General features: G+C 44.1%; 1 protein-coding gene across 1 annotated transcript; it reads right to left on the bottom strand.

The window, feature by feature from the left end:
• Positions 1 to 599: 599 nt before the first annotated feature.
• Positions 600 to 13,323, bottom strand: LOC111226855 (MBT domain-containing protein 1-like). Its single transcript, XM_022752152.1, has 18 exons — positions 13,219 to 13,323; positions 11,037 to 11,310; positions 9,780 to 9,913; positions 9,023 to 9,134; positions 8,052 to 8,131; positions 7,664 to 7,781; positions 6,846 to 6,980; positions 6,656 to 6,744; positions 6,401 to 6,499; positions 6,172 to 6,307; positions 5,851 to 5,906; positions 5,251 to 5,355; positions 4,928 to 5,075; positions 4,227 to 4,309; positions 3,616 to 3,853; positions 2,594 to 2,665; positions 1,945 to 2,133; positions 600 to 709 (listed from the first exon to the last, which is right to left on the bottom strand). The coding sequence occupies exons 1-18, from the start codon at positions 13,237 to 13,239 to the stop codon at positions 600 to 602; spliced, it is 2,199 nt and encodes a 732-aa protein (XP_022607873.1). The 5' UTR covers positions 13,240 to 13,323.
• Between the last annotated feature and the right edge of the window lie 741 nt (positions 13,324 to 14,064).

The following is a 14,064-nucleotide window of genomic DNA, read 5'->3' as shown; positions in this document are numbered from 1 at the left end:
CTAGTAGACTATTTTGGCTGGATAACACTAGCATGTTCCCAGGTAGAGTCCTGTAGCTCTGATTAAACAGATTTTTGGAACTGATTTAGTTTTTAGAAATATTGCTGGCCTTAAAATAAAGAATAAATAAAAAACACAAGATATCATTGACCCAATCACCCTAGCACGGTTGCTAAAGGGCTCCTAACTGGTAGCTACACTAACATCAGCAAGTTTCCAACACAACCTAGAATTTCGTGAATGTGTACGGATGAATTTCAATCTGACCGGGCACCAAGAGAAAGAGGGAAACACTGAGGATTAAAAACTGTGGATGGACAGATGGAGAAGGGTCGGTAGGACTGGACACTGATGTGTTCATACAGGCTAAAAGTGGGTTTCTGACTAAAGAGAAGTGGTATCACTGCAGTGTGCAGAGGGCAGTCAGCTGAAGTTGTTACTGCTGACAACATCAGAAGGTGTAATGTGTTTAAAGTGTGTCCAAAAAATAAATAAATAACTGATTTAATCACAGCAGATGATTTCACGAGGCTTGAAACTCTAGAAAAGAGGGATGGATGGCTGGAGTGTAAAAGGCGGTGAGGGATGGATGAGGCCTACTACTGGTCCTGGTTGGTGAAGAAATCTCCAGAGGATCCGTTGGTTTCTGTTTCAGTCCTTTCAGAACATAAATCTGTCCCTTCAGTGTTCTCCTCTTTAATCTGTGAACCTGCAGAAACAGAGAGGACATCAGGAGTGCTGCTGAGATCTCACTTTCATTGACCAGTGTGCAGTGTTTTCATAACTCAACCACATGTTAAAATGTACACCGTTCAAAATGTAATTCTGTGACACAACGACAAAAAACAGAAAAATCTTTACAATAAAACACTGAATTCAGTTCCATCCAAAAAAGGCGATCTCATGCTGATGCGAAAACTACTATAATATTGCAATATTTTTAGGCTATATCGTGATACACGATATGTCGCATTATTTTAAATTCTCCTCTATAGAACCTTATAAATTATGATTTAACCATTTGATGCATAAAGAGACTGACTCTTATGCTGCTGCTCTGAGTGATCTACAGATTCAACATCTCGCCCGTTTCTCACTGTGACGAGCAAGAGAACAGAGAGTCGTACTGATATGAGACCAGGAACATTATATACGACTGACTAGTTTCAATGTCTGCACTTTATGTGAATACGACACAAAAAATATATAACTTATATTTTTAACCATTTTAACAGCTGCATATAGAGACAGAGGAGACACATGAACTAGATGGTCACAGCAGGAACTTAATGTTGGTTATAACTGGTTAATGATTTGTGACATGTGTAGGGCAGCATTTTAGCGACGCAGCTGCCGCACAAGCGCGACGCAGCTGCCGCGCACCCGTGACACAGCTGCCGCGCACCCGTAAGGCAGACGGTGTGTCTGATGCCGTCTCTGAACCAGCTCCTCTGCCTCCATCTTCAGTTACAGTTTCTAAACCCAGATAAACTCTCTGTGGCGCCCAACACTCCAGATACAGACCGACATGCCTCCTCACCTACGTCACACATGGAGAGTTTTCTGGATGGGCGGGGGAGTGTGTCTGTGAGAGCGAGAGAGCGAAAAGAGCAAAACGCCAAAAATTATTTCATGCCAGCATCTTAAAACAGTTATGTGACAATTTATAAATCGATGTTTGTGATATTGTGATTTACTACATCCCACACATGGAGTATATTCCATATATCGCCCACTGCAACATGCTAACATGCTAAATTCTATATTAGTTTTCTACCTTTCTGTATTGAGAACATTTTGGGCAGTTCCTACTATTTCACATCTGTCTGAAGGTTTTATGGTTCAGGTTAGAATCAGGTTGAGTTCAGGCTTTGAGTTGGTTAAGGTTCATGTGAATGAGGGTCCTCACAACAATATAAACATATATAACATATATATAAATACCTGCCCCCCCCTCCGTATTAGGGCTGCTCTCTAGGTCTGCAGAGAGGGGTTGGGCTGCTGAAGCAGGTGTAGGGGGTGATGGGTAATCTGGCGGAGTCTCGTTCTCATCTCCTGATAGGTTCCTGGGGACGCCTGTTACCACGGCACCAGAGAGACTGACAGGTCGCTTGGCAACGGGCAACTTCCTCTCTGAGAGATGGAGGTAAAGTCGGTTAAACAGCGTTTTCAGTTTCTGGTTTCTGACAGCTGGAAATATTCAGGTGTGGCTCTTTTTGAAAGTTATAATATGTGATGTTTTCTTACAAATGTCAGTTTCGCTGCTTTTTGTAAAGAAACCAAATATATCCATAAAAAACACTAGAAATTATTTTATTCAGAGGAAGCAAAACATGTTTCCAGGACTTTGAATCATTACATCGTCTGCCAAATATATAACTTTACGGCTGCAACTGACAAATATTCTTAATATCAACTAATCTGCCAATTATTTTCTCAATTAATCAATTAATCACTTGGTCTATAAAACATCAGAAAACAGTCAAATATTTATATATATCATTTCCTAGAGTGTCGGGAAATTAAATGTCTTATTTTTTCTGACCAACAGTCTCAAACCCAAAAATATTCAGTTTCAGACACAGAGACTCACTTTTCTTTTGCCCCTTGTACTGCTGGGACTTCTTCCTCTGTTTGGACGCTGCTGACTGCAGTTCTCTGGAACCTGAAGAAACACATACAATTTATTTTAGCTAGATATATGGAAACATCACTGTTGACATGGGGACATTTATGTCATATATTACATTTCTGTGTGGGTGACCAGTGGAAAACCTCCTCTTAATGACTTTTAGAACTAGAATTGGAGTTGTTCCGATAAAGAATCAGAAATGCCTCTGATGCTGCCTAAAATACAGTGTCGGGTATCGGCAGGTACGCAAGTCTCTGCACAATCCAACACAGCGTAATTTATTTATACATTTTATATCTTCACACCCAGATAAAAATCAGTTCATCCATTCTCTGCTCTAAAACAGCAGCTTACACAGGAATCCATCCCTGTCTGTCCAGCCTCATATAACACATGCAGAGTCTCTGAAGGTGGATTTTTATCATGTTTACTGTTTAGTTCTGGCCTCTCTTCGCAGGTGGAAAACAATCTTTAATTATAGCGGCTTAACCTGAATGAATTTAGAATTAAACATACTGAAATTCAAATTCAAATTCAAATCAATCATATCATCATCATCATCATGGCTCTGAGAGGTCGTTTAGATTTGATTCTTCTCATTAGCAGACTTGGTCTCAGCAGCTTCAGTTTGGATTTTCATGAACGTTACAGCAGAGTTTCCATGAGCTTCTCGTGTCAGAAGGAATGTGAGGGTGAGACGAGCAGACGGACGGGAGTCCAGGAAACTTATCTCGGCTGAAGTATGTTCAGTCTCGGAGAGTTTGCGGTTTCTATAAACGGTGACGCCAGGAGGACAAATGAGGAAACAGCTGATGACCCGCTGCTTCAGCGTCTTTCTGCAGGTCAATGTCAATCTTCAAGAAAGCAAATAAGAGTTCTTCCTAAAAGGCTGAAGTGTTCCTTTAACACTTCCTGTCACATGACGCTATGAAGATGCGTGTGGTTTGACCTGAGCTGAGTCGTACTGCGCGTGTGTGTTTTACCTGCGTTAACAGCAGGAGGCTGCAGCTGGTATCCAGTCAGCTGACACCAGCCGACCGGGTACAGGTCGGGTGACTCGCAGTCCACCCACTGGTCGTACTCGTCCTCCCAGCCGTCAAAGTGTATCCGTAGCAACCGGTGGACGATGCGGGTCACCGTGGCGACGCACACCAGCCGGGGCTCCATGAGGTCCACGGCCTCCAGCTTCATACCGGGGCGGAAACCGTGGTTGGGGACGTCCTGATGGAGGAAGGGGGGGGGGGCTTGAATATTTACATTTTACAGCACTTTAAACTAGAGCTGAACAATTAATCAAAATATTATCAAAATCTCATTAAGTTCAATATAAAAATCAAAGGAGCTGCAATTTCTCTGATAAAGGTAGAATACGTCACAACAACTGAAGCATGACTCTCACATCTGCAAAAATGATCACAATATGATTCTTTGTGCATATCGTTCAGCCCCAATGAAAACATCTTATGAAACTCTGGGGCTGTAAACCTGCCGTGAACTTTGAAGACTGGGCTGGAAGTATTTATATTGGTGAAACTAACGTCCTGTCCAGACTGACAGATTAACGGACTGCTTCGCCTCTCGTGTTTGGTCTCACCTTGTTGAAGAGGGTGACCGGAGCAGCCACAGACTTGGTTTCCTTCAGATACTCAAACCATCTGAAGGGGAGGTTGGTGTAACCTGAGAGACAGGGAGAGACGTTCAGAGTGAAAAGTCACTGTTGGGACTCCGGACATAAATCTGTTAAAGCTCCATGTTTCTTCTTCTTCTGTGTTTTATTTGAAGTGTTGATCCATCAGAAGATATAAAAACCATCTCAGTGTAGTTTTACATCTCCTCTCTCAGGCTTCTCTCTGGAGCTCTAGTAACAACAGGTCGGTGAGCCAATCAGAAGAGAGGAGGCTCTGAGCCTCTCTTCTGATTGGCTGACTGTTTTCTGAGTGATCCAATAAAAATATAGCAGATTTCAGGTAAAAACACTCAGAGAAACCAAATCCTGCAAGGTTTGGATGGTGGGTCCAGGTGGGCGGGGCTTGGTGACTGCTTTGTTGTGACATCACAAAGTTCCAGAAGTCCTGACGGCTGGTTTTAAGGCTCAGTTTCTGAATACAGGCTGTGTGCATTTCTCTGTGGACTGAGGCTTTGATACTTTCACAGTATTAATATAGAAGCTAGAGCTGATCTATAATCACACTACACATGGACACAGACCTTTACACTGGAGGAGCTTTAAGAGTTTTTTAAATCAGTTCATATGTTTTTCTGTAGATGGAGGAGTGGTGTGTCTACAGCTGTCACCTCTGGGGGGGGTCAGCTCGATGTTGTTGATCTCACAAAAGCCGGCGGGGAAGATGGAGGGAGACATGGAGTGGTAACAGAACCAGTCTGAACCGTCCGCCGCCTCTGAACCGTCGATGCCGATCATCAGATACCCGTCAGCCAGGACCTGCAGGAGGAGGAGGAGTCTTCATCACTGAGGAAGAATGTTTCTGCAACTGTAATGACTGTTAGCATGATGAGCTAAAGGAGTAGCAGAGTATTTGTTATTTAATGACAGCGTGACATTTTCAGGCTGCTTTGATTTGATTGGCTGACAGCTGTCCACAGGGGCAGGTCCTCACCTTCCTGACCGTGGCCACACAGATGGCCGACAGGTTCAGAGGGTCGATGGCCTCCAGCTTCATCCCGTCCTCGAACCACGAGCCGGTCTGATCCACCTCCTTCACCTGAAACACAGGAGACGCTATCAGCATTCAAACCAATAAAGCTCAACACCTCCAGCACTGATGGGCGGATCGCTGCTTCTGATTGGTCGGTCTGTGTTTCACTCCTCACCTGTGGGCGGTGACTGAAACAGTGAGACTGTGAGTACGACTGGCTGAAATGAGTTTCCTCTGTAAGATGTCTGAGCTCAGTCTCGGAGGCTGAGGAGACAGACATCTGGAAAGACGCCAGTTGAGGTGGTTCAGGCATCTGATCCAACTGGGTCCAAGTCCCAGGACAGAACCAGAACACGCTGGAGAGATTATCATCTCATCTGGTCTGGGAACGCCTCAGGAGGAGCTGGAAAACGTTGCTGGGGAGAGGGACGTCTGGATGGATGGACCTCCATGCTCCAGGTGTTCTCACCTGTTCTGGCTGATCACACCTGATCTCAGGTCTGTGTAGTTGTGCTGGTAATAAAACTAAAAACTCAACGTCCAGCTGTGTGTCGTTCTCACCTTGGCAAACAGCTGTCCCGGAGCGTCCAGCTGCCCGTCCAGCTTCTTTGACACATCTGGAAAGGAACACACAGACACTGAGTCACCTGCAGCTGCTTTAAACTAAATGTTTATGGGTTAAACGTTTCCTGTCTGGTTCAGTCCGAGCCTCTCAGACAGACATCTGTAAAAGGCCACCTCACACTTCCTGCTCAGCAGCAGGAGACCAGACCAGCTGACTAACAGATCAGCTGATCAGCTGTGACTCAACAATCAACTGTGACTAACAGATCAGCTGTGACCCACTGATCAGCTGTGACTCACCGATCAGCTGTGACTCACCAGAGCGTTTGAAGCGGTGTCCGATGGATCGAGACCAGCCGATGCTGTGGATCAGAGGACTGTACATGTGACACCAGAAGTCGTCCGTCCCGTCGTCGCACTCCTCGTAAACCAGTCGGAGACGGCCGCCGATCACCTGCACAGACACACACACAAAGGTTATGATGTCACTTCCACTGTCTGGGCTGAGGACGGCGACCTCTGACCCCTGCAGCGCAGCGTGTCCCACCTGTTCCACCAGAGCGACCCGAGTCCGACACAGGTGAGTCTTATCCACCACCTCCACCCTCATCTGCTTCTTAAAGGGAAACTGCATGCTCTCCTGCACCTGGAGGACGAGGAGACGGTGAGAGTATGACCAGGCTTCTCATGCTGGTATTGTGATGTCATAAAGTGATCAGATTAGAAGAAATTGAAATTAGAATTGAAATTGATAATCATGTGTGTGTGTGTGTGTGTGTGTGTGTGTGTGTGTGTGTGTGACCTTGGAGGAGAAGTCTGGCGGCAGTGTTTTGGATCCCGTCAGTCTTTTAATCAGGAAGGTTTTCCAGTTGGTGAACCTGTGAAGGATAGCTGCAACACAGACGGACACCATCAGCCAATCACAAGACACCCCTCCCCACCCCCACTGACTGGTACCTCACAGCCTCTGTCTGCTCTGATACTGAACTTACTCTGGGGGGGGACCAGAGGTTTTCCTCCAGCTGCACACCAGCCCACCGGGTGGATGTCCGGCACACACAGGTTCAACCAGAAGTCTCTGGTGGAGTCGCTGTCGAAACCTTCGTATCGCAGCAGAGCTTTAAAACCTACACACACACACACACACACACACACACACACACACACACACACACACACACACACACACACACACACACAGTCTTGTTTTGTTTCAAAGAAACTGCAGACTTGCTTTTTGTTCTCAAGTATTGTCAATGATCAATAATGAAGCATCAACATGAAGCTGCAGTTCCTCTAACGACCACTAGAGTCTGGCTCCAACAGTGAGTCAGTCCCCATAGACTCCCATGTTAAAATGTCCAACTTTACAGCAGAAATAAACATGTTTACAGCCTGGTACAGAAACTGTTTTGGTCTCTAGAGCTAAAATCCTCCTTCATGACACCTGTTTATATAACTCACCTGTTTACACTTTATTAAGGACTACAGTTATGGAGGATTGAGGGCGTGGCCTCTTGGAGTGACAGGTGGGTGACCGTATGCTTGACACAAACCAACATGCACCAAAGTCTCAGCTCCCCACATGCCCCTCCTCTTAGACCATTATTGGATTACTTGGGAGTTAGGGGTGGAGCCAGACACTGGCCAAGATGGCGACGGTGCAGCTTCAGAAACCTGTGGGTGACGTCCATCTTTATTTACAGTCAATAACATTTCATTAGTACAGTGAGGCCGAGACTCAGGAGGTGTAGGAGTGTAGGAGTGTGTGTGTGTGTGTGTGTGTGTGTGTGTGTGTGTGTGTGTGTACCAGCCAGTTTAATGATGCCAGCGATCCAGTAAACCTTCATGGGCAGACCACTGTCAGTGTTTGGGACTTCGACCCTAACACCTTCGCTGATGTCACCCCACGACCTCCCCATCGGGACCTCGACGACAGAGAAACCACGTTTCAACCAAACAACACGACTGACGACCTGGTTGGTCAGAATCCTCATCGGTACTTTTTATGCTTTTATGCTTCATTATTTTCTGATCATTTTTATATCTTCAGTTATTTAATAATATTTATTACAAACTCACATATTGATTTTTTTTAAGCTTGTAACCTTTGACCTCACAACCAGCCTGTAGGAGCAGGAGCAAACACATGAACCTGTGTGTGTGTGTGTGTGTGTGTGTGTGTGTGTGTCACTCACATGTTTGAAGCAGCTGACTGGCGCTCCCATCACATCGCCATCTCCAAGGTAACGACCCCAGTCAAACATCTCCACGGGAACTGCAGCAAACACAACACACACACACACACACACACAGCGCTACACAGCACAGGGCAGCACACCACCAAGACACAGAGCACACACACCAGCACACAGCACAAACACACACAACACACACACACACACACACACACACACACACACACACACACACACACACACACACACACAGGTGACTTCTACAGAGAGGATCACACTTTACTGCTGCTGCTGTGAATTCAACCACCAAACCTTTACTTCATAAAGAAGTAAAAGAATTTAAATAAAAATCATTGACAAACATTGAGTTTCATTAAAAGCTTCAGTCATTTCCTCCCCGACCTGTTGTTACTAGAGCTGCAGAGAGAAGCCTGAGAGAGGAGATGTAAAACTACACTGAGATGGTTTTTATATCTTCTGATGGATCAACACTTCAAATAAAACACAGAAGAAGAAACATGGAGCTTTAAGAGTGAGTTTGTTCCTTTTTATTATTAGTATTATTTCTATTGTCGTTATTATTATTTCCTTCTTTTCTTATTTACTTAATTGATCAACTTTATTGTAATTTCACTTTATTCTTTATTCATTATTAGTTCATCTTTTATTACAATTATACATTTTTAATATTTTGATTACCAAAGACTGAAGTACTTGTGTACATGTACACAGGGGAAATGGAGGGTGGTGTACAGATGACTATGAGTGATGACGTATGTAGAGTTTTGGTTGTTTGTTTAATCACTCACAGGTGTGGGTTTCACTTTTACGTTTAATATGAATACAGGAAAATGTATAAGAGACGACATGTGACGTGAAAATCATTCTCAATAAAAACAGGTTTTAAAAAAATAGAAAAAGTGAATTTAATTCAATAAAAGTCTGGAGAGAAGCGGCGGAACCGGACTCACCGCTCTTCTTCACGCCGCTGTGCTGGTTGGCTTGATGCTGGGCGTAGGCCGCCAGTTTAGTCATCAGAGGCTGTTTCTGAAGAACCTTGGCCTTTTTAGTGGGAGGCTTCCCCTTCAACACACACACACACACACACACACACACACACACGCACACATGCACGCGCACACGCACACGCACACGCACACACACACACTCTTTAATAGAGTGACCAGACGTCCCTGTTTTTGGTGGCCTGTCCCCTTTTATTTGTTGACTCTAGGCAGAGAAAAGGTCAGCTGGCTCACTCATTGGTTAGGAGCTCATAACCGCGGAGTAAACTAACAACAGTTTTTATGTTGGAAGAAGAAGAAGTTGCCCAACCGTCTGCGATAGACTTCACACGACAACCATGACCTTTTATGAAAAATGCCTTTCATTCTTTTGATCTGTGGATTCTTACAAAGTAAAGGAATATAAATAATTGAGGAATAGACAGACAACGGGACTTCACGACTGCTGCAAAGGTAGGGAGTTGTCTTTTTATCAGTCAGCCTTCACTATAGTTTATTACAATACAAACAGACTGTCCACCCTTTTCTTTTTGGATATATTGTCCCTGGTTTTCATTTCAGATATCTGTTCACACATCAAACACACATCTGGATCAGCTGATTGACCACTGGACGTCACCAAGCTTTTTCATGTACAGACACAGGTCATGTGCCTCAATTCTACAGGTTTACAGTAACAACACATGATGGTTGGAGTTTGTACCTGCAGTCTGGCGAGGATGCTGGCCTTCTTGGAGTTGGAGGAGTAACTCCTGGAGCAGGAGACGCTGCAGAAACGTTTGGTTTTACTGTAGAAAGCATCTCTGACTCCCACCATACCACACATCTCACACGTCGCTGATGAAACACAGAGAGAGACGAGGAAACTGAGACACAAGGTGCAAACTGTGGCTGCTCTTTATTTCAGTAGTGGTGAATTCTTGTTTGCGTCTGGATCGTAATGTTTAGTTTTATGTTGTTTTCTCTTTTACATGGTGCATAAATAAATCCTGTCACAGCAGCAGAGTCAAAGAGATGCAGAAACAACCTGAAGCTGATTCACAGTAAAACGTCTGATGACAGAAAGGCAGGAAGCAGAGGGGAGCAGAGCGACTTTTATTGTGAAGCAGCAGCAGATAAAAAAATGTGTGATTTTACACAATAAAACAAAAATAAATCATCTGTTACTATTCTGTAAATTATTATTTTCACTTAATCAGTTATTGTTTTTCAAACGTCTTGTTTTGTTCAGTTTGTTCAGTCTTTACTTTGTCTCTGTGCTTGTGTCCATGTTGGAGCAGGTAACGTCCTCTGAGGCGTCCTGATCATCTTTGTCTTTACCCAAACTCTTTTCTCAGGTACTTCATCGTTTTTAATTAAACTGAAAATGATGACGTGTGATGATCATGTTGGAGCATTTTCTGCTGTAACGTTAAACATACAACCAAAAATGATCTGAAGATCCAAGCTTCGACCCTCGATCATAACGGACGGATTACTGAACAGACTGAACAGAGTCTCGGTACCAAGTGACGTTCAATAGTTCTGGTTGGAAAGTCAACGAAACAACGACAGAGAGACACAAAAGATGACAGAGACTCAATACATCACAAAGAGACTCCAAATGACCACAACTCGAAGAGAAATCCACAACACAGATTCTCTTTGTGTCCGACAGTGTGAGTTCTGGTTCACCTTCAGAATGAGGTTTGTGTCTCTCGGCCTCTGGGGGTGTCACTAAGACAGACTTTACATGTGTGAGTTGAGGGGCTCATCATGAACAAGAAATCAGATTTCTTTAGTTGTACAAGTTCACAGATTTAAAAACATTTTGTGTGAGCTGTGAGAATCTAACTTTCATCTCTACACAAAGATTGAAAGTATAATTTTTCCTGAGCTGATCTGTTGAACTGTGTGTGCGTTTGATTTATCCATCCTCACAACCCTGAGCCGTCTCTGAAACTGTGACTCTCATACTGACCCATGCCCGCCTTCCCGTCAGGATAGGTGTACACCTGTCCATTCGTCTTGATGAGTGTCAGGGAGGAGGAGGAGGAGGTGGGGGTGAGTTGAGTCACCCCTCCCCCTCCTCCTCCCCCTCCTCCTCCTCCTCCTCCTAACTCTTCGTCCTCGCTGTCCTCTGGACTGGAGGCTCCGCTCCCCCCGCTGGACTCGGTGCTGCAGCTGCTCCGGTCCTCCTCCAAACCGTCCAACATCCCAAAGGAGTCCCGGCGCTTCCTGGACGGACGCTCCACCTGTCGGCGGAGGAGAGGCGGAGTCTCAACATCAGTATAGTTTGTAGATGAAAAATAATCAACAGATAATCAATCAGGAACTATTCTAATGTTTATTTCTGTAAGTTGTAATCTGTTGCTTTTCTTCATCTCATCGGACAGTAAATCAATGAGTTTAGACTGATCAGTCAAAAACACTGTTCACTATTACCTGACATTTTATTAATCAAATAATTAACAGCTTGATCAAAAAAATTTTCTGCAATCTATTGATAAGTGAACGATTTCAAGTTGCAGCGTGAAACTAAACTGGAGCTGAAGGAACTAAAGTTTCTGAACTGAGTCTTTTATGAAGCAAAGGTGAAAAATATTCACTAGTTGTAGCTTTTTCAATGTGAATATTTGCAGGTTAATCAATAATGAAATCGATTGTTCATTGCAGGCAATGTCCAGATATGAAAATCTGAGGCGCTGGAGGAACTGAAACTGAGGAGTTTTTGGCGTTTTGCTTAAACTTATTATATGTCACTTATGAAAATAGCTGCAGCTAATTTCACCTAATCAATCAATTACAATTCAGAGGTCAAAGGTCAACAACTTTCCCCACAGGCTCCATCTGATGGACTGTGGCTCCCGTCCTCTTTATTTGATAAAACGACAATATTAGTACAAATAGAGGGATGACACATCAATATCAAAGTCCAGTATCTCTGATCATAAACATTGGAATCTGTGGGCAAATCCTGATCCACATTCCCTCCAACAGGACCACTGGGTCCCAGTTCATCTGGACTCGGGCTTTAGAAAGAACTGGGTCAAATTCTTGAAACAAGAACGCCTCCAGGTGCAGGTGCATGGAGTTTCTTTGCAGCTCCTCAGGTGTTTCTGTCCTCATCTCATACATACATGACCGTGCATATGCTAACATGTAGTTTATCCTTCAACAGAATCACCTTTATCCTTTGAAACACACACACACACACACACACACACACACACACACACACACACACACACACACACACACACACACACACACACACACACACACACGCACCATGCTAACCTGTCAGCTGTTGCACTGTTGTGTATGAGTGAGTTTGGAGCCGTGTAACCTGCTGTCAGCGCCACTGCAGTGCGGTGAGAGAGAGAGGCTGACAGTGAACACGGAGAGAGAGAGAGACTCAGCGGCCACAACAAGAGACACCAGATGCCCTCCAGGAATCTGTCCATTTAAAGTTTCTTCGCTTGCAGACAACGACACGAAGTCCACAGAACACAACCCGAGGGTGCTTGTGGATCGGCTAACGCCTCCGTTCAATTCGGCTAATTTTAAATGCACCTAGCGACACAGTCGGTTGATGGAACAACAGCTGTGCGGCAGGTTCACCTCGCCAGGCGCCGCTCTCCGCTGGGCACCGTGGTGACTGTAGATGAGGGTATAGAGGGAAAGCAGCGGAGCGATAACAAAAGTGAAATTTCACTGAATGAAAAGTTGCTTGGTGAAGTTCGTACGTGCCGAATAAAATTGTCTTTTTTTCCGTAAACGATTAAAAAAAGCTGCTCAGTGAGAAATGTGCCTTTGTCAACAAGCGAGAAAATATCGCAGGATTTTTCAGTGGAGTTTCGGAAGGAGACTGTTATAAATGTCTGAGTTTTGACTGATTTAAAAGCTACTATGGACAGTATGTATATACCGAATAAAACGTACCACTGATGGTTTAATGAACAGTTAAAATGTATATTTAATTTGGTATACAATTTTAATCGAACAGCAAGAGAACCTTAAAATACCAGATTTCTCAATGGAGTTTTGTGTTGATTTTCTGTCTCTGAAGCAACCTTTAACGCCGCTGTGAACCGCTATCACAACCACAACAAAGAAGTCAAATGCGGATTCCCGCCACACAGACACGCCTCAGAACTCACCAGGTCTCTGGGGTTTTCCATCAGGCCGGACCGCGGGAGGACAGTCTCTCTGAAACACTAAAACCCGCAGAAATAATCATTAAAACCCAGCGGCAGACATATCAACAAAATTATCATAGCTGCAGTGCGCAGGCGCGAGGACGGCAAACACGGACCTCTCATTGGCTGATGGTTCTGCTTCGTGTGTTGTGTCCAGATGAGACGGTGAGCACTCCAGCGACCCCTACTGGACAGAGCGGGAACCTCAGCGATGATAAATGAGCTGGTTGTCTGATCCGTCTCATTCTAGTGGACATGAATTTCCCCTAGGGGATAAATAAAGTATCTATCTATCTATCTATCTATCTATCTATCTATCTATCTATCTATCTATCTATCTATCTATCTATCTATCTATCTATCTATCCATCTATCTGATATCTCAGTAAAACCTTGATGGAACTTCTTCAAATTTGTCACAAACATTCACTAGGACTCAAGGATGAATTGATTAGACTTTGGTGGTCAAAGGTCAAAGGTCATGGTGACCTCACAAAACATGGTTTTGGCCTTGTGAATGTGATATCTCCAGAACTCCTCAAAGAAATCCCTTCACATTCGGTACACATGTTCACCTGGACTCCAGGATGAACTGATTAGACTTTGGTCGTCAAAGGTCAAAGGTCAAGGTCAGTGTGACCTCACAAAGCACTTTTTAGCCAAAACTCAAGACTTCACAGCAATTAGTTAATATTTTATATGACTAAAATGACTTGATATGTTTTTTGTTTGTTTTGTTTTGTTTTGTTTTGTTTTTTTGTTGTTCTTTCTTTTGCAGGAACAAATACATCATAAGTTCAAAGGTGA

The sequence above is a fragment of the Seriola dumerili genome, unplaced genomic scaffold, assembly GCF_002260705.1.
Source record: "Seriola dumerili isolate Sdu_G_001 unplaced genomic scaffold, Sdu_1.0 BDQW01000166.1, whole genome shotgun sequence".
Classification (NCBI taxonomy): Eukaryota; Metazoa; Chordata; class Actinopteri; order Carangiformes; family Carangidae; genus Seriola; species Seriola dumerili.
This window is presented reverse-complemented; position numbering and strand designations above follow the sequence as displayed.